At 41.1% G+C, this 27,767-nt stretch overlaps 1 protein-coding gene and 1 long non-coding RNA gene across 2 annotated transcripts in view; one reads left to right on the forward strand and one right to left on the reverse strand.

The window, feature by feature from the left end:
* Positions 1-2,690: 2,690 nt before the first annotated feature.
* Positions 2,691-27,736, reverse strand: LOC309520987 (myosin-1B). The gene is made up of 40 exons (XM_082203089.1): positions 27,676-27,736; positions 27,428-27,475; positions 25,616-25,857; positions 25,343-25,486; positions 23,573-23,729; positions 22,653-22,680; positions 21,608-21,725; positions 20,906-20,998; positions 20,703-20,766; positions 20,510-20,608; positions 20,314-20,417; positions 20,086-20,224; positions 18,023-18,141; positions 17,784-17,933; positions 16,806-16,976; positions 15,835-16,138; positions 15,610-15,680; positions 15,206-15,293; positions 15,006-15,123; positions 14,281-14,404; positions 14,060-14,196; positions 12,864-13,119; positions 11,640-11,882; positions 11,360-11,536; positions 11,129-11,274; positions 10,937-11,027; positions 10,463-10,852; positions 9,603-9,729; positions 8,922-9,040; positions 8,152-8,348; positions 7,208-7,391; positions 6,952-7,117; positions 6,501-6,625; positions 5,934-6,242; positions 5,637-5,840; positions 5,101-5,226; positions 4,839-5,009; positions 4,640-4,744; positions 4,049-4,144; positions 2,691-2,981 (listed from the first exon to the last, which is right to left on the reverse strand). The coding sequence occupies exons 3-40, from the start codon at positions 25,817-25,819 to the stop codon at positions 2,829-2,831; spliced, it is 5,817 nt and encodes a 1,938-aa protein (XP_082059215.1). The 5' UTR covers positions 25,820-25,857; positions 27,428-27,475; positions 27,676-27,736; the 3' UTR covers positions 2,691-2,828.
* LOC309521947 overlaps positions 4,095-27,767 on the forward strand; it is a 183,512-nt gene continuing 159,839 nt past the window's right edge. Inside the window, exon 1 of the long non-coding RNA XR_014214797.1 lies at positions 4,095-4,165. This is a non-coding gene — a long non-coding RNA (uncharacterized lncRNA). The remainder of the gene's footprint in view (positions 4,166-27,767) is intronic.

Raw genomic sequence — 27,767 nt, forward strand, 5'->3', positions numbered from 1 at the left:
TGCCTTTGATACATTTTCCTAGGAAATTATCTGGAAGTATCAGACCTTGAAAACCATATCTGGAGGCCTCTGTAGAGAGGAAGAGCCAGAAGGCCTGTCTAAACAAGAGCTGCATGGAGTAAAAGCAAATTCCTGTCAGAACTTATTAGAATCAGCTGTCACTGGGTGGGTGGTCAGTCTGAGGAGAAATCTCTTTTGAGGGATCAGTTCCTCCAAATTTCTCTGTACTGTAGAAGATTCACAGAGGATTTATAATGTCCAACTGTTTTATTTGGTTCCATTAATTTCAATGGGCTTACTACACTAAGTAAAACTTATGTACATACAACCCATTGCATAAATGAGCGTGGAACTACAGTAAGTAAGAAAGCTGGAGCAGTAGACAGAATAAACCACTGACACAGAGGACAAGAGCAGGGAACGGCCATTAGGAAGTACCCCAACAAACTGCAGAGAGACACACAGAAAGAGGAATTTGAAGCGAGCTTGTTTAGTAAAGGGTGCCATTTGATATAAGCTCCGCTAGATTCTTTGGTCTGTGATTTCAGTCTCTGAAACACACTGCCTTCCTTGGTCCACCGCTGAACAGTGTTTTCCACAGCTATCTGTAAGTATTGTTCCTTTTAGGGGAAAGGTTGGTTCTTCTGTACCCAGGAACAGATCATTGTTTTATCTAATGTCCCACTTTTTTTCTGCAAAGCACTCTCCATAGCTTCCCTTCACCAGAGTTCCCCTTAAGAACCCTTAAATCTGTGTGGCTTGAGGAGACAGTCAGTTCCATGCTGCACATCCCATAATCTCATTCGGTTGTGTGTCCTGCAGTATAGGGTGTTGAATCACTCTCTAGCCTATGCTCTTGTAATTGTGGTGTGGGTAAAATGGGATGTTTCTCTAAAAAATAAATCATTTAAGTAAATTAGATGGAAATTTTCTGCACCAGACCCTACACCTAGTTTTGTTGTGAAATGAAGGTACAGTTTGCCCAGCAATTAACAGACGTGTTTGGTTCCAGGGGTCCAGGCACAAAAAGGCAGAATAATGCAAAACAGAGGATGCTGACTGGGCTGTGGGAAGCCCGGGAAGCAAGGAAAAGCCACTGTGCTCAGGGTTGGGAAATAAATAAATGTAGACCAGGGAATGGTGGGTTTTCCCAGCTCTCCGTTATCATAGAACCATAGAATTGGAAGGCACCCTGAGGGTCATCTTAGTCCAACCCTCTGCAATGCAGGAATGTCAACCCATGTAAGGTTGCAATCACATATGTATTATTATTATTATTATTATTATTATTATTATTATTATTATTTAGTTTTTTAATGTAAAGTGAGAGTAAGTTATATAGGTTTTGGCAAAGCTACGCCCTGCCCACCTCCCACTCGGTTTTCTCTTACTATATATACTGCTGGACTGGTTGGACTTTAAATGTTCAAAAAAATACATTTTGGACATACAGTAAAACAAGTCCCGAATGAGAGCAGAAACTCCTGTCTAGGATGCTAATTTGGGGTGGTGGTTGTTGTTTCGTTTGTTTCCTAAGCCAGAAGCTCAGGTAACACCTGTACACCAGGGATATACTATATCGTTTTGTCAATTGCTGTTAACTGCAAGGGGCAGGTATAACCTCTGGGGCCCTGCTCATTGGCTTGCCAGAAGTCCCTTATACTAGTGGGTCCTTAGAGACAGGGCCTTTTTCATGGTGGCCACACACCCTTGGAACTCTGTCCCAAAGAAATTGCTACGCTCTGTTCTTAAATGGAAGTGAAAAATGTTTCAGTCTGCATTCTGTTAGTTTGATTTTAAATTGTTTTAATCTGATGTTGATTTGAATTATTTCATTTGTGTTTTAAAATTTGAACTGTGGCTTTTAATAATGTTTCATAAGCTTCCTTAGGAAAGCTTTGGCCTGAAAGGCAGCATATGAACATTGTAAATAAATGAAAAAATATCCAGTGATTCCTCTGAAACTCAGCTGCTCAGAGGCAACAAATAAAGGAGAACTACTGCATTTTGATGCCTTTCTTGTTGACTTTGCAGAATCAATTGGTTGGCCACCATAAGAAATAGGATGCTAGACTAGATGGGCCTTTAAAGGTAAAGGTAAAGGTACCCCTGCCCGTACGGGCCAGTCTTGACAGACTCTAGGGTTGTGCGCCCATCTCACTCAAGAGGCCGGGGGCCAGCGCTGTCCGCAGACACTTCCGGGTCACGTGGCCAGCGTGACATCGCTGCTCGGGCGAGCCAGAGCCGCACACGGAAACGCCGTTTACCTTCCCGCTTGTAAGCGGTCCCTATTTATCTACTTGCACCCGAGGGTGCTTTCGAACTGCTAGGTTGGCAGGCGCTGGGACCGAACAACGGGAGCGCACCCCGCCGCGGAGACTCGAACCGCCGACCTTTCGATCGGCAAGCCCTAGGTGCTGAGGCTTTTACCCACAGCGCCACCCGCGTCCCAGATGGGCCTTTAGGCTCTTCTTAAGTACAGTACTTGCATTTTAGTTTTGATAATCAGAAAACTGAGGCACAAAAAAAGAACAGCTATATGTGAATAGAATAACTACTACAGTCACAACTGACTACTTAATCTTAGTCTAAGTGCTCACTTAATCTTATTCACCGCTTTGGAGACCCACCATATGAGGAAAAGCTTGAGATAACACCAGGAGGGTGAGATTCACAAAAAGGATGGCACATTTTTATGTATGCAAAGGTTTCTACAGTCTTTATTTCCTAGACACCGAGGACAGAACAAACAATAATTACACATCAAAGTGATGAAGAGCTTCACATTTTGTGTATTTCTTCAGTCACCTTGAAGTTTCTATACATGCTTATTCTTCACTTTTGACTGCCTTTCCAGCATCACGGGTTTTCACCCGCAGTTTGTTGACCTGTGACTCTGCAATGTCAGCCCTCTCTTCAGCTTCTTCCAGCTCATGCTGAATCTTGCGGTATTTGGAGAGGTTGAGGTTGGATTGTTCCTCCTGAGAAAAAAATTATGAAAACCATATTATTAAAAATCCAACTTCTCTTTTATTTCAACCATAACCAGGTGATTGGGAGCAGGATGCTAATGCCTTGATTCTTCATTACTGTATGTGATTATGTGATTTAACTATTGTTACAAGTTTGTGGGCACCAGTTTATGGAAACCCAGCCAGATGGGTGGGATATAAATTAATACTACTACTACTACTAATAATAATAATCATCATCATCCCTATAATCCTAGCAAGTGTTAAAATATAAACCAGGCTAGCAAGACTGCCTAAGTAGTAGATCCATTGAAATCTTGTAGAGTCTTCTTAGTCATACTAATTTAAGTTTCATTTATTTCAATGGGTCCACTCTAAGTTTAATTAAGTCTGGATTCAACATATAGTTTTCTCCATGCTGGGAAAATGTTCAGTTCTTAATTTTCTGCCTGTCAAGGAAAAAATTATGAGAAATCTAGTCTAGACTCCCAATTAAAAATATGGCAGATACACATAAGTCAAAATTGTTAAAGTGTAACTATCCACTCCTTTATTATAACTCATTTTTAAAAATGATATTCTCCATACAGTGGTGCCTCGCAAGACGAAATTAATCCGTTCCGCGAGTCTCTTCGTCTTGCGGTTTTTTCGACTTGCGAAGCACGGCTATTAGCGGCTATTAACGGCTTAGCGGCTTTAAGAAAAAGGAAACAAACTCACAAGAACTCGCAAGACGTTTCGTCTTGCAAAGCAAGCCTATAAGGGAAATTCGTCTTGCGGAACGACTGAAAAAACGGAAAACTCTTTCGTCTTGCGCGTTTTTCATCTTGCGAGGCATTCGTCTTGTGAGGTACCACTGTACTTGTGTTATGCAATATTCTTGCGTTCATTACTTAATTTGTATTTCCATCTCACAGTTTTTCCTTTTGATTCTTGCTTTCCTTATTTGTAGTATCAGATAATGTGCCACTGTTTAGGACTTTGGCCCACAGGCATTTTAATGAAACTCATTACAGTAAATATAATCAGATTTATTTGAAATGTAACCATTGTTCCACCTTCAGTGCAATACTTACAGCTTCTTCAGATTGTCTCTTATAAGCTTTCACTTTCATTTGCAGTTTGTCCACCAGATCCTGAAGCCTCAGAACATTCTTCCGATCTTCCTCAGACTGAACAAATGGAAGAAAAAAGTGAGTTCATATAATTTAAAATTCATTCCTCAGTTTGATTTTCTTAAATAATATATTTTTCTAGAGTGAAACTTGCACTATATGTTGTGGGAGAGCATTCCATGGATTAGAGAGGTTAAGGGCTTGATAAGAGGAGATGAATAGCTATTAATGTTTTTTTGGCAGGGGGCTGTGCATTGGCCGTATTTTTGGTTGGTTGGGGATATCAGGGCATGGGAATGCAGTGACATGTTTATGATGATATAAGTGATAATATATGATGGTATAAGTGATGGAGCTGCTCATATTGTAATAGGGGAAAATAAAGAGTTCATGTAATTTACCCCATTACAAACCTTTGATGAAGAAAATATTTTTGAAAAGAATTTCTCTCACTCTATTTCACTACTATTAAACATTTCCAGTTTGAGTGTTCAATAACTTCAGTAGCATTTCTTTCACTGTATTATTGAAAAAAACATTTATCACCCTCACCTGGTAGGTCAGCTCCTTGACCCGTCTCTCATATTTGCGCACACCCTTGATAGCATCAGCACCACGCTTCTGTTCGTTCTCAACTTCAGCTTCCAGCTCACGTACCTGAGGAAGGCACAGAAGAAGGGAGAATTTGCATTCCATTGCATTCTTTACGTTCAAAATGTATAAAGACTACAGATATATGAGGAATACGCACTCTGTGCTCCAGTTTCTGGAGCTGCTTCTTGCCACCCTTCATTGCCAGCTGTTCTGCCTCATCAAGACGGTGTTGCAGGTCCTTTACGGTCTGCTCCAAGTTCTTCTTCATCCTCTCCAGATGGGCACTGGTGTCTTGTTCCTTCTTGAGTTCCTCAGCCATCATGGCCGCCTATTAATAAAGTTGCCAAACCAGTTCAAGAAATCAGCCATACTAAATGTATACAGGTTCAGATCTCAAAAGGAAACTCCCTGCAACTCACATCAGTGATGGCCTTCTTGGCCTTGTCTTCTGCATTGCGGGCTTCTTGAATAGTCTCTTCCACTTCACCTTGGATTTGTGCAATGTCTGTTTCCAGCTTCTTCTTGGTGTTGATCAAGCTGGTATTCTGTTTGGGGGGAAAACATACAGTATTTGAAAAATTGCCTTAAAACAGCTAAGACAGAATTTTTAAAAGGCTGGAAACAATGACATCTACTTAGAAATGAACTCAATGAAGCTCTGCCTCAAATAGTTGCCTGGAATTTCTTATTCCTAAATCCCCAGAGTTTCAAATGAGATGGAAATATCATAGTATGCATACCATTGAATCTAATCATAGAGAAATAAGCTAAATAGTCATGTCCACAGACGTTCTGTATAAGAGCAAGCAAAGATTACTTAGGCATAGCTTTGTTTCCTTCAAGTAATATGGCTAAAGGTGGAGCAGGATGGAAGAGAACATCCCCAAAGATAAACAGCCTGCTCTTCTCTACCGGTTAATGAAAGGTGGGGCACATTACAATATTAGAAGCTTACCTGTGTGTGAAGAAGTTGCACACGTTCACTGGCATCCAGAAGCTCCTGTTCAGCCACTTTCCTGCCCCTCTCTGTCTGTTCCAGAGCTGCACGGAGCTCCTCAATCTCAGCCTGCATAAGGTTAGCTCTGCGCTCAACCATGGCCACTTGCTCCTTCAGATCTTCCTGGCTCCGAACAGCATCATCCAAGTGCAGTTGTGTATCCTATCAAACAAATTATTATGAGACACAAAGTCCTTAACAACATGGCAATTCCAGGATTTCACTTTCAACTGCGTGGCATTGTACTGTAGATACCTTAAGCTGCCCTTGTGTGTTCCTGAGGTTCTTTAATGCCTCAGCAGCTTGGCGGTTGGCATGGCTCAGTTGGATTTCCATTTCATTCAGATCTCCCTCCATCTTCTTCTTTACTCTCAGGGCATCATTCCGGCTCCTGACTTCAGCATCTAGTGTGCTCTGCATGGACTCTACTACTCTCAGATGATTCCTCTTCAGCTGATCAATTTCTTCATCTTTCTCTGCAATTCTCCTGTCAATATCAGCCTTCACCTGGTTGAGCTCTAGTTGGATGCGGAGGATTTTGCCTTCTTCATGTTCCAGTGAGGCCTTAAGAAAGCCATTTATATTAGCTATTAATAATAGACTAAAATAAGTGCCCCCTCTCCATTTTATTAAAATGCATTAGACATCATCTTTAAAAGGAAATATTTTGTGCATTCTTTCCTCCAGTCAACAGCAAAACAGAAGTGTCCATCATGATTCTGTTAACACTGTTAGTAATTCTTTGAGTGTTTTATATCATAGAACAATATACTTTTATCCTGTTTTCTCTAAGAAGAATGATATATATATGTGTGTGTGTACCTCAGCTTCCTCTAGAGAAGCCTGCAGTTCAGACTTCTCTTGCTCAATCTGCTTCTTCACTTTCTCCAATTCATGGATAGCCTTTCCACCCTCAGCGATCTGTTCCGTGAGATCAGAAATCTCCTCTATTGGTTTTACACAAAGTAAAGAGAAATAGATGAATAGTTTAGTTGTTGTAATATGGATGATGATACACAGCTTTAGGGTGGGATGGGTGTGAGGGGTAAAGTGCTTTATTTTTTAATTCCAGCTCATCCTTGTGGAATAGATTAGTTGTTCTGCACACACAGTGCATGACCTTATGGAAACCAGGGTCTGTCCTAGACTCGGGGAGAAGGATTGTTTGAAGTTACATGATTCAGCTGGTTCTTTGGAAGTAAGACATAGCTTCTCAGTTTTGTGCCTATAGTATTCTAAACCTGCTTCTTAGAATATACAATTATTAACTTACGTTGGAGATTCTTGTTCTCACGCTTCAAGGTTTCCAAGTGATCCAAGGATTCTTCATAAGCATTCTTCATCTTAAAGAGCTCTGTGCTGAGAGAGCGAGACTCCTTCTGGGAAGCTTCCAGTTCAGACTGGGCTTCTTCAAATTTCTGTTTCCAGTCTGCCAGAATCTGCAAAACACCACCAAGAAATAAGCAATGAATTCATTAGACCTGAGAACTTCATGCAATAGGTTCATTAAAAAAAATGTCCAAAAATACCTTATCAAAATTCTTCTGCTTCTTATCTAGAGCTGCACAGGCTGCATTGGACCTTTCCACATCAATCATCAGGTCCTCCACTTCATTCTGTAGCCTTTGCTTTGTCTTCTCAAGGGAAGCACATTTGGAATTCACAGCTTCTACGTGCTCTTCAGCATCCTGCAGGCGCTGGGCAAGTTTTTTCCTTGAAGAAGATAAAAAAGTCAGTAGTAAATTGCATGAATCTGCTTGGGTAAGCAGGAAGGTCTATTATCCTACCATAAGCATTGCATAACTTCTGTTGCAGACATCATAGAGGGACAGAAGGAGGGAACCCCAAGGTGTCCAAAAGTATAAAAAACATTTGGGGAGAACTTGTGGGAGAACCCCCAAAACAGCCCAGTGAGGACTTTGAATGCTAAGTACCCACAGAACCCTGAATCAGTGGGAAAACCTGGGTGTTGTGTAAGAATGAAATGGGCTGGCTGATTGGTGAAGAAGTGAGTGCTACGTTGGTGGCCTAGAAGCCTCCAAACCCTCACTGATTGGCTGGCAGGAAAGGGACTTCCTGAATGAGAACAGAGGCATACCTAGATGATCTTGTACCCATGGCAAGGAGCTGTATCGGTGCGCCCCACCATCATTTGTGCCCCTCCCTTCCTTTTCTTTCCTCCTGCAACTCTCACCCTCTCTCCCTCTCTCCCCCCCCCCCCCAGTGCTCCACTCTCTCTGGGCACTTTGCTCACACTTCTAATAGTGCCACTGGCTGATTGGGGAACGGGCCACAGGGCTGCTGTAACAGCCCAGAGCAGCAGAGGAGCAGCTTGGGGTGCATGTGGACAAGCAAGCAGTCTCTTAACCACTCCAAGCGAGAATGGAGAGTTGCAATTTTTGAATTCCTAGTCAAAAATATTGCAACGTTTTGTAGCAGAATAACACTTTTTATCTCAATCTCCCCAACATACTTGGCCTCTTCTAGTTCTTCAGTGCGCTGGATTGCATCAGTCTCGTATTTGGTTCTCCATTGGGCAACCTCACTGTTTGCCTTGGACATGGCACGTTGCAGCTCAGCCTTTGCTTCCTGTTCCTCTTCAAATTGTTCCCTGAGCAAGTCACAGTCATGACGAGCAGATTGCAAGGCATGGGCCAATGCATTCTTAGCCTGGAGAAATTAAAATATTTGTTAAGTGATTTGCCTAGATTTTTTTGTGTGAAGTTAAGTCTCCTGAGTTCCGTAGATCTTTCTGCCTAGCAAGTATGTTTAGGACTGCAGTCTGAGATGGGAAACCCATGAACTTCCAGCTCCCATCACCTCAACCAGTATGACCAATGGTCAGGGATGATGGGAGTCCAACAACACCTGGAGGAACACAGATTCCCCATCCCTAGCCTAAGTAATTTTTTTTGGGGGGGGATTTATTTCCATGACATTGCTGTACAGCTCAAATATCAGTTCATTACATATGGTTTTGTCTGTACAATGTTGCTGTTTTTAGTTTGTTAATTTGTGTTTTGATGGTTGGATTATTGTTGCTTTTATGGTCACTTTTGAACTGTAAACTGCTTTGAGCAACTCAAAGGATAAAAGGCGGAGGATAAAAGGCGGTATAATTTTTAAACAAAAAGAATAAAATGTCTAAGATATTTCCATAACACTTTAGCCCTTTACAGCAGCATGCAGGATTTGCAATACAGCACTGAAAATCCATTTATTAGATCTAGTCATAATGCCCACCTTTGTTTCTTCTTCAAGTTGCCTCTTCAGTTCTTCAACCTGTTGAGTAAAACCTTGCTTGCCTCTTGAAAGTTGAGAAATCAAAGCATCTTTTTCTTCTACTTGGCGAGCAAATTCACCTGAGAAGAGCAAAAGGGAATATTTAATAGGACTGGAATAAAGTTGACTGAAAAAACTGTACTCAAGAAGAAATGGAACAACTGGGAGTTTTAAAATAATAAAATTAGCTGTACAGTCATGTCTGAGGTTATACATAATGCCACATAAACCCCACATTCCTGAAATACTAATTGAGAAGAGCATACACTTTCACTTTTCTTCCTGCTGTGATATACACAAGTACTCAGATCAGGAGAGCTTGCACCACAATGTAGAAGTGAAAAGTTTAGAACTTTACAAAAAGTGAAATGATCGGATTGTAGAAGAGACTGTACATTTGGCTGAGAGCACTTGCTTAGAGACCACATGCCACTCTCTGACTTTGGAATCACAACCTTGATACATTAATTACGTAATTTAGTGTTGAATAATGCTATTCTTCACATTTTCAATGTTGTGATCCTTTGATGTTAAAATCAGCTGCAAGTTACATTTCTTACGAGAATTTACAAACAACTTTCACAGTGTATATAATGTGTTACAGTGTGTAACTTGCAGTGTGTAACCAGTCATGTGCCTTACCTGATTCTGTCTGCAGACGTGCTCTTTGAGCAGTCAGGTCATTAATTGTGCGCTGGTGCTCTTCCTCCTTTGCTTTAACCTCACTCAGCTGATCTTCCAAGGAGCGGGATAATTTCTCAAGAGCTGACTGAAATGGGCAATTGGAAAAACATTGAAATAGTCTTCAAACTGATATATTAGTAAGAACATTCTTTAAAAAGAAAGTAAAACTATGAAAACAATACAGATAATTTATAAATTTGTATTTATGCAAATGTAAGTTTCATTGCAGCCTAAGTAAATGACAGCATACATTTAAACCAAATTCTGAAGTTTGGCACAATTTGACATGGAAATTAAAAATTTGCAAAGAGCTAAAATCCAATAATTGTGCTGAAATCTATTATTTTGATTGCCTTCCTCAAGTCAGATTCTTATAGGCAATCTTTGAAGTCTTCAGTATATTAACACACACACAACATAATTTCATGAAACAGTGGAGGAATGTGTTTACCTGTGTATTCTTTATAGGTGATAAAATATATAAACACCTAATTAATTCATCTAGCAATTACATTGACTACCCAGCAGCAATTAAATATTGTACACTTAGGAGCAGACCTTTTACAGTCTAATCTTAAAAAATATTGCCCATTTTTCATATATAGTGTACCTTAACAAGTAATTCTTGGCATCCAGAATATGTTTTTAGTACTGCTTCATTTGCTTATGCCATACAATCTGACTTTGCTTCAACTTTAGCCTATGGTCAGTTTTAGAGATGTTCTGGCAGCTTAGCTCTTAGAAAACCATGTGTCAAATGCTTATGAGATGATGCAGTAGTTCTTGCATCCCTTCCCTAATGCACTGAAGTACAATACCTTAGATTTAGAGACAGATTCCATATTACTGGCAAGGTCATCAATCTCCATCTTCAGCTCACTCTTCTCCTTCTCCAGCTTCTGTTTCACACGTTGCAGGTTATCAATTTGTTCCCCAAGTTCAGCTGCACTGTCTGCATGCTTCTTGCGGAGAGCAGCCGATGTGGCTTCATGTTGCAGAGTGGCTTCTTCAAGGTCCCTGCGCATTTTCTGGAATTCTGCCTCACGTTTCTTGTTCATCTCAATCTGAGCTGCGGTTGCCCCACCAGCTTCCTCCAGACGCTCACTGATCTCTTCAAGTTCTCTGGAGAGATCAGCCCGCTGCTTCTCTGCTTTGGCCCGAGATGCACGCTCAGCCTCAATCTCCTCCTCCAGTTCCTCAATACGGGCCTAGAGAAAGAGAAGCAGCCATTAACAGAGTCTTCCCTGATGAACTGATTTTCATAGGATGGAGTCAATATGTGCTTGACTTGCCTGTAACTCCTTTATCTTCTTCTGAAGCTGGGAGCCCAAGGCCTGCTCATCTTCAATTTTGCTTTGTAGCTGGCTGATTTCAAAGTCTTTCCTTTTCACAACAAAACACAAGGTTTTCTCAGTCAAATTCTAAGAGGGCTGGGTGCCCTTAAGAGCTCCCAAAAGGTCTTCTAGGCAGTAAACCATACTTACTTCTTAAGCTTTTCATCCAGCTGCTGCTTATCATTCTCCAAATCCATTGTGGATTCCTGGGACAGCTTCAGATCACCTTCAAGCTTCCTCTTGGATCTTTCCAGGTCCATGCGAAGTTTCTTTTCTTGCTCCAGGGACCCTTCAAGCTAAGGACAAAGAGGGGGAAAAGACTTTGTCACTCTAATACTACTTTCACCCCACAGTTATTCTTCTGCATGTGTTGGTGCTTACATCGTCCACTTGCTGCTCCAGCTTGGTCTTTGCTTTGGTCAGAGTATTGACTTTGTCCTCCTCTGCCTGCAGGTCATCCAAGGTCTGTTGATGGGCCTCTTGGAGGGCTTTCTTTTCCTTGGTCAGTTTGGCAATGTTCTCATCCAAGACTGCCATCTCTTCAGTGAGGTTTTTCACCTTTTAGAAATGAACAAACAGATTCAATGTATCATTCCACCCTGGGATGATAATACAACATTCTGACTATTTGTTGCAGATCTGAGCACATTGTGACCATTACCTTGTTTTCTGTGGCATGCTTCTCCTTTTCCACCTTGGCCAGTGTTAACTCCAGATCATCAATGTCTTTCTTCAGCTCTGAGCATTCATCTTCCAGTTTCCTCTTTTTGGCTGTCAGCTCAGCATTCATTTCCTCCTCATCCTCTGCCCGTTCAGTCAGCTCCTTAATTTTAGCTTCTAGCTGAATTTTGGTTTTGATCAGCTGGTCACATCTCTCCTCAGCATCTGCCAAGCCATCAGATTCCTGTAAGTTGAAAACATATTTTTAATGCATCTCTCTCGTCTTGTTGAGTGAAGAAGTAGGTTTTTAGTTGGGACATACACCACATAAGCAAAAGTTTCATAAAATTCCTTTACCAGGGATTCAAGGACGATCTGCACATTGATATGCAACTGTGTGGGTGGGAGGGGCCAGGGAGGAAACTTCATCTGTTTCTGACTTTGGGAAGTTTGGCCTTTGCTAACAGACCAGAAAAGGGATGCATTGAACAAGGGAAGAAGGTAATAAGGTGTACAGTGAAGTTTAGCATAGGGAAGATAGTGGAGACATGAGCAAGGTTGGAGGCAGGGGAGAAACTAAGGAGTGGGTTGAGGGAGGAAGTGGACAGAGACTTGTGTGGAAGCAAGAGTTATCAGGCAAAGGAAGGGAATGTGGGATAAAAATAATGAATAAAAATGAAGAGGTGGAACTGAGGATTTTTCTTCTCCCTTTCTATCTTTCCTTGTTCCTGCACTTTATTGTATACAGTGGTGCCTCGCAAGACGAAAAGAATCTGTTCTGTGATTCTCTTCGTCTAGCGGTTTTTTCGTCTTGCGAAGCAAGCCCATTGACGGATTAGCGGCTTAGCGCTATTAGCGGCTTTTAGCGGCTTATCTGCTGATCGGATCAGCTGATAAGCGGCTTAGCGGCTTAGAAAAAGGGGGGGAAGGGGAAAAAACCAGCAAGAACTCGCAAGACATTGTCGTCTTGCGAAGCAAGCCCATAGGAAATTCGTTTTGCGAAGCACCTCCAAAACGGAAAACTCTTTCGTCTAGCGAGTTTTCCGTCTTGCGAGGCATTCGTCTTGTGGGGCACCACTCTACTTGATATCTATAATTATCTTTTAAAATATGTTTTATTAGCTCCAAAAATTCTTGGCACTTTTTGAATTCTTGTATCCAATCTATATGTGTCAGGCATTGAGTCACTTGGACAAAAACATTTAATGTTACCAGTGATGCTTACAGATTGGACTTGGAGCTGCAAGTCATTCTTCTCTTGCATCAGAGACACCATTTTTTCTTCCAGCTCCTTCCGTTTGGCCTCTGATTTGGCAAGCTCTTCTTTAGTTTTCTCAAACTCTTCCTTCATGTTGGCCATCTCCTTCTCTGACTCAGCACTCTTCAGCAGAGGTTTGATCTTGAAGTACAACTTCATCCAAGCCCAAGTCTTCACATTCATGAATGAGCGGACATTGTACTGAATAGTGAAGATAGACTCTCTGTAAAGAAAGCAAACTAAACCTTAAGGACGATTCCAAAATAAAATTTGTTTTCAAGTTTGTTTAATCTGTATTAAACCTGCATGTGTTGATGAACTCATTATCAAACTGGACTCATTGACAGTTTGATAATGAGCGCTCACATCTTCCTTTGTGGGCGCCCTTTGCAGGGCCGCACACAGCACTCCAGTCATGTGGGACCCACCAGCTGTTTGGGCTGGCCTCCCTGTGCTAGTCATTGGAGGTTCCTGCCAAACCTCAGTCAATCAGCACCACAGGGAGGTGGGGCCAGTTGCTTAAATAGGAGGCGGTTCTGGAGCTTCACCCACCCAACCCTCCCTTTCGTTAACCTGCAAAAAGCATTAGACAATGTTTTGTGTGTGCTGCTACGTCTTTGGATGGTTGCTGTTGAAGAGCCGGGAAGGAATTTCCCTGCATTGTCAGGTTTTGCCTTCCCCATAGCAATTTGTAACAACTTTGGCGGTTTTAGGCCTTGGGTGGAATCCTTTAGTCTATCTTCCCTCAATGGGGTGTGGGGGGTGAAGTGGTGACTCAACCCCCCCCCCCCGTGGCAGCGATTCCAGGGTCCCCTCTTAAAGGGGTTTATATATGGGAGTCATTGGCCATACACTGAAAGGTTGTCAGTGAACTCCCCTGCATTGCAGGGATATGGGGTGGGCTGCCAGCATACACAAGCATCTTGCTGTGCATGCTCCCATATCCCATTCACCCTGAGGAGCTCCAGCTGGGGGCTGGGAGGGATACACGCCCAGTGCCTAAGTCAATGTCTTCCTACATCTGAAAGGTTTAAAAAAGTTGTGGCCAATTTTTACTCCATAACACATTGTCACAAGTTATTATTCCTTCTTGTGGTCTCTTGGGGCCAGGGAGTCTCCTCCTGGGCACGCAATGAGTCCTATTACAGACTATGAAACTCTACCTCCTTTCCATCATTTTTTTGAACTCCACTCTCATCAGGTAACCACGGCAAACAGCTTGGGTGCGTGTAATCAGCTGTGCCAACTTATCATCTCTCATCTCCTCTAGAGTACCCAAAAGGCCAGCTTTGAAGAACACCTGGGAAAAGAAAATATTACAAAGTATTAATCACTATCTCAACAAACTCAAATATTACAGACTTGTAATAAAAAGTAATTTTACCTTTGTGTGGCCAAATTTATATTGGGTATGGTCAACATCGATAGAACCGAGAAGCTTCTCAGAAGCTTTCTTGCTATCCATGAACTGTCCCTCTGGGACGGCACTTGCATTCAATATCCTGTATCTGTTGAGAAAAGCTTACAGTTTTTATTTTGCCAAAGTATTATGATAGCTGGCACTAACTTCCACAATTGTTTTTGTTACAGAATAATATCTGAAAGAGATTAAAAACTGAATTTGGCTGTGAAGTAAAACTTATGTCTAGGGAAACTTTCTTAAACATGATGAACATTTGAAAAGATGTTTCATAGTAACATGATCTTACTGCAGGTGGCCTTTCAGCTTATCTAATTATGCTGCTGCAAGCTGATGCAATATAAGAAGTTCCATTGCTGTACAGAGAGGTACACAGCTGTTAAGGAAGTACACAGCCTATCCCTGATATACCTTTTTATTATTTCATCCCAGTTCTCTCAACCACATTCAATATAAACAATATATAAACAATATAAACATACACTAATCATCCATCAGTGAGTTCTTAGTTGATTTTCAGCATTCTTAAAAGTTTAACATGTACAGGCTGAAATCCTAACTACACTTACTTTTACTTTTACTTTAGTGGGACTTATTTCTTAGTGCTTTGGATTATACTGCATTGTATTGAAAACATATTTTTAAAGAACTGAGAAGCATAATAGTAAAATAGTATGGAATATACAGACCTCTGTTTAAAATCACCGTAAATGATCCTGCTAGGGAATCCCTTTCTGCAAATTCTGATACCTTCCAGCACTCCATTACATCTCAGTTGATGCAATACAAGTTCATGCTCCATGGCACCTTAGAGAACATTAGAGTATGGATTAACACTACAGGGTAGAATTTCCTTCTCTTTCGAAGAATGTTTACTAAAATGTCTTACCAGGTGTTTTAGTTTCATTGGGGATGAGACAGCGCACAAAATGAGGGTGGGTACTCTTCAAATTGCTCATCAGCTTGTTTAAATTCTCCTATGAGGTCAGAAATATTTGTTTTACCTGCATGTTGATGTTTAATACACAAGAAGAAGCCAAATTTTCAACTGAGACACAGCCCACCTCTTTGACATTGGAAGCTGCTGAAGATATAACTATAGATAAATAGATTTTGATATATAAATATACTCTTTGTAGACAATCTATTTTGAACATATTGATCTCATTTATGTTTATGTTTTTCCCCTCTCCCTTTTTTGTTGTGATTTGACAAATCATAATATAAGCTAGGAAAAAGACATTGATTTAAAGCAAGTTTATTCCCCATTTCACAAACAGAAGTTGTGCTTACCCTAAAGAGAGCAGATACAGTCTGGAAAGAGGAACCCTTCTTCTTGCCACCTTTCTTGGCGCCGCCACCCTCTAAAACATAAAAATTATAAAATACATGGATGAAATTAAAATCCTTCAATGAATTACATAAACATATACCACTAGAATTTAAAGCAACCATCTCTTTACGTTGCTAATTATGGGTTATGCTCATGAGCCAATTGCAAAGTGCAGCAGGAATTACCTTCTGCAGGGCGGTCAGCAAATAGCAAAGCCAGTGTCTTCATAGATGATTTCTGGTAGAGCTGAATTACACTTTCATTCAGGGGGTCCTTGTTCTTGTCCAGCCACCCACTGATGTTGTAGTCCACAGTGCCGGCATAATGGACCAGGGCGAAGTGAGCCTCAGCCTTCCCTTTGCCAGGTTTGGGCTTTTCAAAGTTCTTGCATTTGCCAAGATGCTGTTCATAGAGCTTGTTCTTAAAAGAAGTGTCTGTTGCCTTGGGGAACATGCACTCTTCTTCTAGGATGGAGAAAATGCCCATTGGCTGGAGGGAACAAGGAGAGTAAAAGTGAAATTACTAAATTAAATTAATAGAATTGTAGAGTTGGAAGGGACCCTGAGCATCATCTAGTCCAGCCCCCTGCAATTCAGGAAGATGCAGCTGTCCCATATGGGGATTGAACCTGCTTCCTTCGCATTCTCAGCACCACACTCTAACCAACTAATGTAATTAGTATTTGACAGTAAAAGTGTACTATTCATAGTGCACATTTAGTAAAATAGCATATTCCTGCATGAAATTTAGACAAAAGCATCATCACAATTTCTTGGTGAGGTGGACTGTTTGGTATGTTTGGGATGGTAGCTACAGTCGTTAAGAGTCGTCAACAGGCTCATTTCAGCTATCTGCCAATATCCCATTCCCACCACCCTTCTGAGTAATACCCCTCCCCACCTTCTCACTATATAGAAGGATCTGGCAACTTCTGTTTCAGTGTATCTGAAGAAGTGTGCATGCACACGAAAGCTCATACCAAGAACTAACTTAGTTGGTCTTTAAGGTGCTACTGGAAGGAATTTTTTTATTATCACAATTTCTGTTATTATTATGGAGCTATTCATTTTTATAATTAAGCATAAGCTTAAGCACCTTGCTAAAACAGGGATTGTTTGCAGTTACACATGTGCTAAACAAGTAATTTTTAAGAGACCTTCTCAATGAGTTCAATGCAGGCAGCCAGGTCCATTCCAAAGTCAATGAACTCCCAATCGATTCCTTCTTTCTTGTACTCCTCTTGCTCCAGCACAAACATGTGATGGTTGAAAAACTGTTGCAGTTTCTCATTGGTGAAGTTGATGCAGAGCTGCTCCAGGCTGTTGAACTACACAGTGCAAATATATCGTATAAGAGACCACCATGTTTAACAGTATTCTTCATTCTAGTTTTCTAATGGTTAATATTAAAAACCTTACATCTCTTCAGGTTTCTGCAATCATTAATGGTTTTTTTTTTACAGTTCTTGACAGTAATTTAAAGTCATATCACAGGGTGCCCAAACTTTTTTCAAAGAGGGCCAGATTTGATGAAGTGAACATGCGTGAGGGCCGACCAAAGTTGTTTTTTACAATTTTACCCCAAAGTAAAATTGGGATCGGGCGGGCTGGTTTTGGCCCCCAAAACGAAATTTGGACATACATGTAGGTCTACTCGTTATTTTCTCCTTTGCTGAGCCCAAATTCACGCATATTCACTAAACGTACTGCTTCCAGTGCTTTCAGATACATTGCTTACACTCTGTCTCGCTCCAGAGATGCTTTGGATTTATGAACCATGCTTTTCATCAGTGGCGTAGCGTGGGGGGTGCAGGGGGGGCCGGCCGCACCGGGCGCAACATGGGGGGGGCGCTCGCACTTGCAGCTCTCTGCCCCTTGCCCCGGGTGCTGACAACCCACGCTACGCCACTGCTCTTCATACCAAATCATATCTACAATTCCTTATTACTGCCAGATATTTCTGTGTCTGGCATCCTCTCCAGTTAACGGCTTGGAAACAATTTCACTCCTTCATTGCCTTTGCATTGAGTACATTATTGAACTGCACTCTTTAATTGCTTAAAGGTTTTACTGTGACTATCAGAATCACCACATCTCTGTTCTCACACTGTTCCATCAAGGCCCTGTTTCCTTACATCAAAGATCTCAAAGCCAGCAATGTCCAACACTCCTATGAAGTGCTGCCTAGGCTGCTTGGTATCCAGCTGCTGGTTGATACGAATGACCATCCACAAGAACATCTTCTCAAAGACAGCCTTAGCCAGAGCACCAACATTGTTGTACACCTGTAAGAATAGAACGACAACAGTCAGCAGATAATTGGAGCAACAAAGTGGAGTCCATCCACCATGAGTTTTGTACTGCAAATCATTACCTGCTGGACTGTTTGGCCTTTGGTGACAAACTCATTGCCGACTTTGACTCGGGGGTAGCACAGAGCTTTCAGCAGATCTGCTGAATTGAGATTCATGAGGTATGCAGCCTTGTCAGCAACTGAGCACAGATATAAGAGGAAAGGTTTATGAGCCAATATATAATATTTTCTACATTGGATGAATGTATGAATAAACAACACTGCTTGTATAGAAATACTGCTAGAAATACTACAGATCTTACTAGGAATACAAATAGAAGAAGCAGAGTAGTAAAATACTTTCCCTAATTTTTTAAAGATGTGACTGATTTTTCAGTGATTAGAAGCAAGAATAGGTCTGCCTCTCTGAACACAAATTAACTTCCTGGTGTATGACATGGAAATTACTAATGTAGAGCTGCCTTTGAAGATGGTTTAGAAACTTCAGCTGGTACAGAATTTGGCTGTTAGGCTGTTCTCTGGAGCAAGGTGGTTTGAGCAAGGTAGCATAGGGTCTTCTCGGCGGTGGCAAAAGGGGAAAGCCCTCCCATTAAATGTCTGGGAGATAAAGAATTAAACGGCTTTTAGGAAACAGCTGAAGGCAGCCGTGTTCAGGGAAGTTTTTAATGTCTGACCTTTTATTACAGTGGTGCCTCGCAAGACGAAATTAATCTGTTCTGCGAGTCTCTTCGTCTTGCGGTTTTTTCATCTTGCGAAGCACGGCTATTAGCGGCTTAGCGGCTATTAACGGCTTAGCGGCTATTAGCGGCTTTAAGAAAAAGGGGGGGAAATCGCAAGGACTCGCAAGACGTTTCGTCTTGCGAAGCAAGCCCATAGGGAAAATCGTCTTGCGAAGCAGCTCAAAAAAACAAAAAACCCTTTCGTCTAGCGAGTTTTTCGTCTTGCGGGGCACCACTGTATTTTTTAATATTTTGCTGGAAGCCTCCCAGAGTGGCTGGGGAAACCCAGCCAGATGGGCAGGGTATAAACAATAAAATAATAATAATAATAATAATAATAATAATAATAATAATAATAATAATACCAATCCTGGCCTGACTGCAGTGGTTGGGTCCAATTCAAAGTGCTGGTTTTGACCTATAAAGCCTTAAATGACTCAGGACCACAATACCTCAAGGACTGCTTTTCCCCATAATGAACCTATCTGGATTCTGCAGTCATCATCTGAGGCCCTTCTTTGTGTGCCTTCTCCATGAGAGGTCCAGAACAGGCCTTTTCTGCAATGGCTCCCCATTTGTTGAATACTCTGCCTAGGGAGGCTTGCCTTGTTTATATCTTTAGGCACCTGGCAAAAGTGTTTCTCTGTAAGCAGGCCTTTGACGGATTAACATTCTATGACCTTTTAAATGTGTTTGGGAGAAAAGTTATTGGTTTGTTTTTGTTTTATTATGAGTTTTGTGTTCTCACTTTGTATTTCTATGCTGGGAACCACCCTGCGATCCTTGAATGAAGGACAGTATACCAATTTAATAAACAAAATAATAGCAAATTAATCAGCTAAAACTACATGTTTGTCGCTAGAGGTGTCAACTTGAATCAGATATTGGCCTGGGGCTGGGTAAGCACTGCCCTGCATAATTGATCCCAAAATGCATCACGTGCACACCATTCGAATGGCAATGCCCATTAACTTTTTTTGTTGTTCAAATACTTTATGGGAGGGCGGCAAAGGGACCTCAGCTCCTAAGAGTTGACTCCTATGTTTGTCACCGTAATGTGGCTAAGAGATTAGTTGGGATAGATTTGGCGGGACTATGGCAACCAAAATTCCATCACTGTTATTCAAATTTCTAGATTGTATCGACTTTCAAACATTTTCTGGCTTGACTTAGACAAGAAAATGAATATAAAATAGTATAAGGCTAGACACGTCTACTCAAAATTAATCCTCATTGAACACAATGAAACTTGCAGGTAAATGTTAATCGGACTGTAACTTTAGGCTCTCATTCTTATGCATTGGACTTCAGCTGTTCAAGTGAAAGTTAGGAGCAGCTGAGGATTAAGGGCATTTTTTGGTTGAAGGCTTTTGCTCATAGTCCCATTGCAAATTCTGTAAATACCTTCAGTGCCATCTGGCTCAGCCTGCTCCTCACGTTGCTTCTGCTTGAACTTCATGTTCCCATAGTGCATTACAGCTCCAGTTAGCTTGTAAATGGCTGTCTTTTCTTCAGAATTGAAGCCCAAGATGTCAATGGCACTCTGACAATTGAATCAAGATGTGCAAGTGAATATTTTTTATATTACCTCTAGTTGATACGCCAAAAAACTCACTTGTTCATGCTACTTACATCAGTTGCCATCAACTCTTCTTGATCATCTATGCTGGGAACAGTGATCTCACCCTGACTCACGAAGTGAAAGTCGTATGGGTTGGTAGTAATCAGCAACATCTCTGAATAAGGAGAAGCACAGATTTTCATCCATTGCATAATCCTGCATCAGCGCAAGATTTTAGCAACAGCCACTATAGCAAATGCCTCTTACCAATCAGTTCTGGCTTCTTGTTGGACATGATCTGATAAAAGATGTGGTAGCTTCTTTCAGCTTTCAGCTGGAAAGTAACTCTGGACTTTTCTAGCAGATCTGGCAAGAAACAGAAGCAACCAATTAAGAAACTAGCGAGTGAAAGAGAAAGCAAGTGACAGAGCGAGAGAGAAAGAAAGATCCCATCCCTTACATGTCTCAATGTCAGCAGAAGCCAGTTTGCCTGTGGCACCAAAATGGATTCTGATGAATTTACCCTTTAAACAAGAAAAGGCATGTAATTACAAATCCTATGAGGCAGATTCTGCAAATACATTACTACAGATTTGCTGTATGATGACCACCCTTTAAAAAGTGAAGGTCAACTACTATGTTCAGATTCTGCAGGAGACTTACAAAACGCGAGGAGTTGTCATTCCTCACAGTCTTTGCGTTTCCAAAAGCCTCCAGCAAGGGGTTGGCACTGATGATTTGATCTTCAAGGGTACCCTGCAATGTATGTATTATTGTAAGATTTATGCTTTCGTAGATTTTCACGGGTACAGGAATGCAGGTTTTGGTGTCTTCGGGTGTCTTCCCGTGTAAGAGTCGGGGTGTCTGTGCGACGTTTCGACGAGGTCTCACTCGTCATCTTCAGGCTGGTGCTTTCGGCTTCTTGTTACTGGAACAGAGCAGAATCTGGTGTATGAGTTCCTATAAATACTGTTGAGGGGTGTGGTGTATAGCCTCCAACGTTCTGGGCAGAGAGGAAGTTCCTAGATTAGTGTGCCTTTTCTTCTTTTGTTCCTTAATTACTTGAGGGATATCTTGAGTGATTTCATGAGTGATATTCTGAATACCACTGGGTGGGTCATTAAGTGTAGATTAGTTGCTAAAGCTTTCGTGTCTTGACCTCTTGAGCTTGTGAAGAGTTTTTCTGAGAAGATGGCTGTGCTGCATTTAGTTGAAGATGACGAGTGAGACCTCGTCGAAACGTCGCCCAGACACCCCGACTCTTACACGGGAAGACACCCGAAGACACCAAAACCTGTATTGTAAGATTTAATATATAGAAATTGCAGCAAAGGCACATTTCATCCTTTCTAACAAAAAGCTTACCTGCATTTTGCCTTGTGCGACCGGCTCATCCTTTTTCTTGTCACCTGTGGCTGCAATTGTTGCAAAGTATTGGATGACACGTTTCGTGTTCACAGTCTTTCCAGCACCAGATTCTCCACTGTTGATCAAACACATATCAGAGCGTTACATGGACTACTGCAATGTGCTCCACGTGGGGCTACCTTTGAAGGTGACCCAGAAACTACAACTAATCCAGAATGTGGCAGTTGAACTGGTGACTGGAAGTGGCTGCCAAGACCATATAACACTGGTCCTGAAATATCTACATTGGCTCCCAGTACGTTTCAGAGCACAATTCAAAGTGTTGGTGCTGACCTTTAAAGCCCTAAACGGCCTCGGCCCAATATACCTGAAGGAGCGTCTCCACCCTCAACATTCAGCCCGGACACTGAGGTCCTGCTCCGAGGGCCTTCTGGCAGTTCCCGCACTGCATGAAATGAAGCTACAGGGAGCCAGGCAGAGGGCCTTCTTGGTAGTGGTGCCCGCCCTGTAGAATGCCCTCCCATCAGATATCAAGGAAATAAACAACTATCTGACTTTTAGAAGACATCTGAAGGCCCCCCTGTTTAGGGAAGTTTTTAATGTTTAATGTTTTGTTGCTTATTCTTATTATTATGCTGTTGGGAACCACCCAGAGTGGCTGGGGAAACCCTGCCAGATGGGTCGGGTATAAATTATTATTATTATTATTATTACCCTGCCATTACCCCATATTATTAGAAAGGAATATTAGAGAGGAATAGCCAGCAAGCAGCACATGTTCTTCAAAGCCTACTAAGAAACTAGGGGGTCAGATAAATGCCCCTCTTCTATAGAAATAAAATTGAAATTTTGTATAATGCAACTGTAGAACTTTCAGAAAACTAGATCACTGGAGATTTACTGTACCAGCATTTAAGAAGACTATACATGTAATTGAATCATTCCTCCCTGGTAGGATAAGGTAGTTTTGACAAAATTCCTTTATTGTCTGTTGTACTGTATCACAAAGTCAGCACTGATTTCATTAAGGAAATAAACTTACGTAATCAGGATTGACTGATTCTCACGATCTGGAAAGATATATAACAAAAAAGAACTTGTTATTAATTTAGTGCAGCTATGGTTCAGTGTGAGCTAACTTGAGGAAAAGTCCCATTAAACTCAGTGGGACCTGGTTCTGAACAAACATGCTTAGGATGACACTGCATGTAATTATTAAAGAACTTGCAGTGGCTTGCATACAAGCAGGTCATATTAGGTAAGAAATATGCAGGGCAAAGCCCAGATTGTGTATATGCTATGATGCTAGAGGAGCTCAGCCATGCACACAAAATACATTCATCTGTATTTTTTACAGCTTTTGTATCTTTTACAGCTTGTGGGATTTATTTTTTTTAAGGAACTATATAGCTTCTATGGCTACAAAGTATGCTTAGAAATGTGTGGAAACCATTTGATGAAATGTCTGTAGCAATGGGAAACTGAATTAGTTTTCCATAATTTGAATGCATATTCATTGCTTTTCCCAATGACTCTCAAAACTGTGTGTGCCATTTATGCATGTGTGTATTAATTATAAATAGCTCTGCATGAATTTTGTTTAAGGAATGAATTCCCCAGTAAGAATAAAATATGGAACCATTCATTTCTAAGAGTCAAACTGAATATTCTCTATTTACACTGAAAAATGGAATCACATTTCAGCAATATTGGTATTTTTTCTTCTTGTCAACAATTGTTGATTTTTAAGTTTTGTATTCTTGGTGAAAAAATGAGCCAACTTTTTGAGCAGGAATTGAACTACATGTATTAGCATGATTAGGGAACTTCTTAATTTGTTTTGAGCCAGCTTTCTAATGCTTCTCTATATGCTATCTTAACAGACCTCCACATTTCCTAGGAAAGTTATTAAGGTTTCTCTTGAGAAAATGTTCGCTCTTTCAAAGAGATCCATATACTCACCAGTTAACATGAACTGATAGGCATTGTCAGAGATGGAGAAGATGTGGGGAGGGGCCTCTTGACGCTTTTTGCCTCTGTAGGCAGATACCACTTCTGGGTTGTACACTGGCAGCCATTTGTATGGATTGACAGTGACGCAGAAGAGACCTGAATAGGTCTGGAAGAAGAAAAACATATCTAGCTTGTTTTATCCTGTCTATTGTAACACACACACACACACACACAGCTTTATTGTGGTCCATAGACCGAAAATACACAGTACAACAATAGTATATATCAACAGTTATTAAGGTGTAAGAGCGGCCTTGCTAGCCAACAGAGTAGCCTATTGTTGATTTTTCTAATATTCCCAATAGAGTTTAAAATGCAGTTAGCTCACAACTTGTACAAATTTAACTTGCACAATTGCAGATTTACATACTTGGTGACCGGAGAGCTGAAATCACACAGATTAAATGCCCATAATGCAGATTGCTTTAAAGCTCTTCCTGGAGCAGGTTTTCCTGGCATGAAAAGAGTTCTCAAATTTGCTTACTAGGCTCTGGGAAGGTCTCACACAGGCTCTGAAAGGCACTGACAGGATATTGCAGGGGCTACCCAAGACCTCTCAGAGCGTAGTAAGCAAGATGGAGAGCTTAGATGCTCTTTGCCTTGCATGGGAGGCAAGGCATGCTTGGCACACTGGCTTCAGAAAGGTAGGGATAGTAAAGTGGGGGCAGTTTCAGAGTTGTTTTGGCTATACACAATTTTGGTTTTATGCACAACCCCCCAGAATGTAATCCCTGCAAAAATTGTGAGTCAATTGTATATAATTCCCGAACTAAGGAACTTTGAGCTGAGCAGGATATTCAGAGATATATACTTAGGACAGGATGTTTATCATTGGGAATGAGGGAAGAGAGAAAAGAAAAGAAGAGAAAAGAAGAGAAAAGAAGAGAAAAGAAGAGAAAAGAAGAGAAAAGAAAAAAGAAAAGAAAAGAAATCAAATACAGTGGTACCTCTGGTTAAGAACTTAATCCGTTCCGGAGGTCTGTTCTTAATCTGAAACTGTTCTTAACCTGAGGTACCACTTAGGTAATGGCGCCTTACGCCGCTGCTGCTCAATTTCTGTTCTCATCCTGAAGCAAAGTTCTTAACTCGAGGTACTATTTCTGGGTTAGCAGAGTCTGTAACCTGAAGTGTTTGTAACCTGAAGTGTCTGTAACCCGAGGTACCACTGTATGTGAGTAGACGTTTGCCACATTCCTGTCCTTGATTGATACAAGACACTAGGAACATAATATAGGATCTGGCAGCTAATAGTTACTTTGCCCACAAAAGAGCCATACAAACTGGCTAACTGATACAAGGTAGAAACCTAACATGGTTGTGTGGTGTGAGAGAAGAAAGTGATATTTGGGAGGTCTTAAAGCAGAGGCAGGAAACCTGTGGCCAGAAGTGCAGTTAGCTAATTTTAGGCATTAGTCTTATGAGGCTACTTCTTTAGATGGTAACGTGCATTACTTCATGTACTTCAAAATGTGGTAAGCTAGCCCTGCTGCACTTGGAGGGCATTTTGCTGCAAGGGACCCTGGACTTCTGCCCCAAAGTCAGAACTGCCTATGGCCCTCCAAATATAACTGTATTACAACACACCGTCCACTGATCATGCTAGGTGGAGTTTCTGGGAGTTAGAGTCTCATCTGGAGAGCCACAGACTTCCTCACCCCTATATTAAAATCTAGTTCCACCATAAAAAGAGAGAGGCATGTTACTTCAGAATATACTTACATAGATCATCCAGGCTGCATAACGCTCTTTGAGGTTATACAGGACAGCAGGTTCATGGAGGTGGGTCATCATGGCCATGTCCTCAATTTTGTCATATTTGGGAGGATTCATAGAAAAGACTTGATCTTCCTTGACTGTTACAGACTGGGAGGAAAAGGATTAAATGGAAGATGAACAAATATAGGACAGACAGCCAACCAAACAAAAGGCCAATTTATATCATCTTAAAAAGTAGAGATGAGGCAATCTTAACAATGCATTCCTTCTACTCACTTCTCCGTTTTCCGTCTTGACTGTGACCTTCCCTGCTTCCCTGGCTGTGACACTGGCCTTCACATAAGATATCTTAGGATCTGTCACAAAGACTGAATTCTTTGCATCAAAGGGCTTGTTCTGGGCCTCAATTCTCTCTTTTTCTGGCTTTCGTAGATAGGGGGCAGCTGGCCCGAAGATGGCCATCTCCGCGTCTGAAGACATGACTGCGGTTTATAGCACGCAGCTCAGCAAATGAAAAGCTGAAGGAAAGAAAAATATGAATCATGTAAAGAAAATGTGGACATACGTCCAATATACAACTTTTCCTTTGGCATTACATCCTGTATTTCAGAGAGTTGGCAACATCCACCTCCATTGGCACTTAGAACCAAGGTCCTACTTTTCATATGGAATACCATATACTTGGCACCTATAGATTCTGAATCCTGAAATCTAGATATTTTCTGGTCTGTGGAATTTGTTCAGTCATCCATTACACCGGATTATATAAACTGCAGAAGCTGAAGGAACTGCCAGGGTCAAATTACCTTATTGGTAGGTTGGTTGGTTGATTTATTGTTTGCTTTGGTCATTTTTAATATTTTGTAAGCCACCCTAGGAATTGATACTGCAGTTGAAGGATAGAGTATAAATTATCACATAAATTCTTTTTTTGTAGCCAATAAGGAAGAAGATTAAAGTGACTAGACTGTGCTTATCAGAGCAAGGCTACTGTTTTCTTTCTTATGATATGAGTTAGAATATAATATTATTTTGATTAAAAACAAAATTCAATGTCTATCTCCAGTTGGTTTTGTACTGTTTTTAAAACTATTTTAGTTTTTATGTCTTAAGATGCAAAAGGTGATTCATAAATATACAAATAATAATTGTTCTCTTTTTGTATCTTATATTTATAACTAGCCAAAGACTATCATTTTAGTTCAAGTGGCTTACACTTTACTGTTTCATCAGTGCACAATAGACTAAGGTGCCTCAAGACTGCTGTTTATTACAAGACAACTAACTATCCCTCTATAAAATGATTCTGTACACCAGATACTAGATTTCATCCCCTACAGACTCATCCAGATTGAGCTACTTCAGCCCGCTCTGTTAGGAACTTGAATGCTGGAATTGCAGGAGTTTGTAGCTTGAACTGTATTATTGTGTCCTTTCGTGTGCCAACAAGCAAGAAGTTCTGTCAAGCAGGATTAACTTAGGAAGCTGCCTTATACCAAGTCAAACCATTGGTCCATCTAGGTCAGTATTGTCCATAGTATTGTCCAGGGTTTTAGATGGGACATTCCCAGTCCTACCCAGAGTTGTCAGATATCAAACTTGGGACCTTCTGTATGCAAAACAGATGCTCTACAACTGAGCTACAGCCCTTCTACACTGCTACCTGTTATGTGTACAATTAAATTAGAAACCATACAACTTTCAGCAGGAATTGCGTACTCCCTGCACAGTAGAACCCCATGTCGAAATTATTCATACAGCCATATAGACTATGGCCTTTATGCATACATGGCATGATGCAGACTGTGATTCCCTACCATAGTGCATCCTTTCAGAATTTGACCCATGGGTTTGTGCTATGGCAGATGTTCTATTAGAGGGGATAGTAAAAGAATCAGTATATTCAAGGCCAGTTCCCAAAATTGACTTCCTCCTGCTAAGTGGAATGCTGCTTTATAACAAAATTTGATATAGCTATACATGTTCCATAAAGGTTGGGAGGAAGCAATTAACCCACTGAAAAACATGCAGATCCTTTCCTACCATGTATCTGACTTTCCCCAGGGAATTAGTAAATCAGTGTCTTACCTTGTGTGGTATCAGGTGGACTGTAAAGCAGGGTTGAGCTGCCCAATACTGTAAAATAAAAATGATAGATCCTTTATCAAAGGTCCAGTAATAAATTATAGAGTAGCAACTGATGGGCAGATTTTAAATCCCTATTGACACAGGCTATCTGTGCTCAGAAATGTCAAATGCAGCAGGAATGTACTGGGATGTGAAGAATTCAGGGTGAGATTCTATTCCTTTTAAACTCGAGCTTCTCACACTCTTACCTTTAAGCTGTTGGTGCAAGGACATGAGAGGCTGGTCCCAAGACTACTTATATAGGAAGTGATTTGCATACACAGCAGCCTCCTCTTCTTTC

The sequence above is a fragment of the Podarcis vaucheri genome (assembly GCF_965113315.1).
Source record: "Podarcis vaucheri genome assembly, chromosome: 2".
Lineage (NCBI taxonomy): Eukaryota > Metazoa > Chordata > Lepidosauria > Squamata > Lacertidae > Podarcis > Podarcis vaucheri.

Coding starts and splice junctions, on each gene's coding strand:
- LOC309520987 (XM_082203089.1), bottom strand. CDS start 25,819: ATGTCTTCAGACGCGGAGATGGCCATCTTCGGGCCAGCTGCCCCCTAT. Junction 7,392..8,151: donor GAAGAACTAGAAGAGGCCAA/GTATGTTGGGGA, acceptor ATCTTCTTCAAG/GAAAAAACTTGCCCAGCGCC. Junction 6,626..6,951: donor TGAGAACAAGAATCTCCAAC/GTAAGTTAATAA, acceptor TAAAACCAATAG/AGGAGATTTCTGATCTCACG.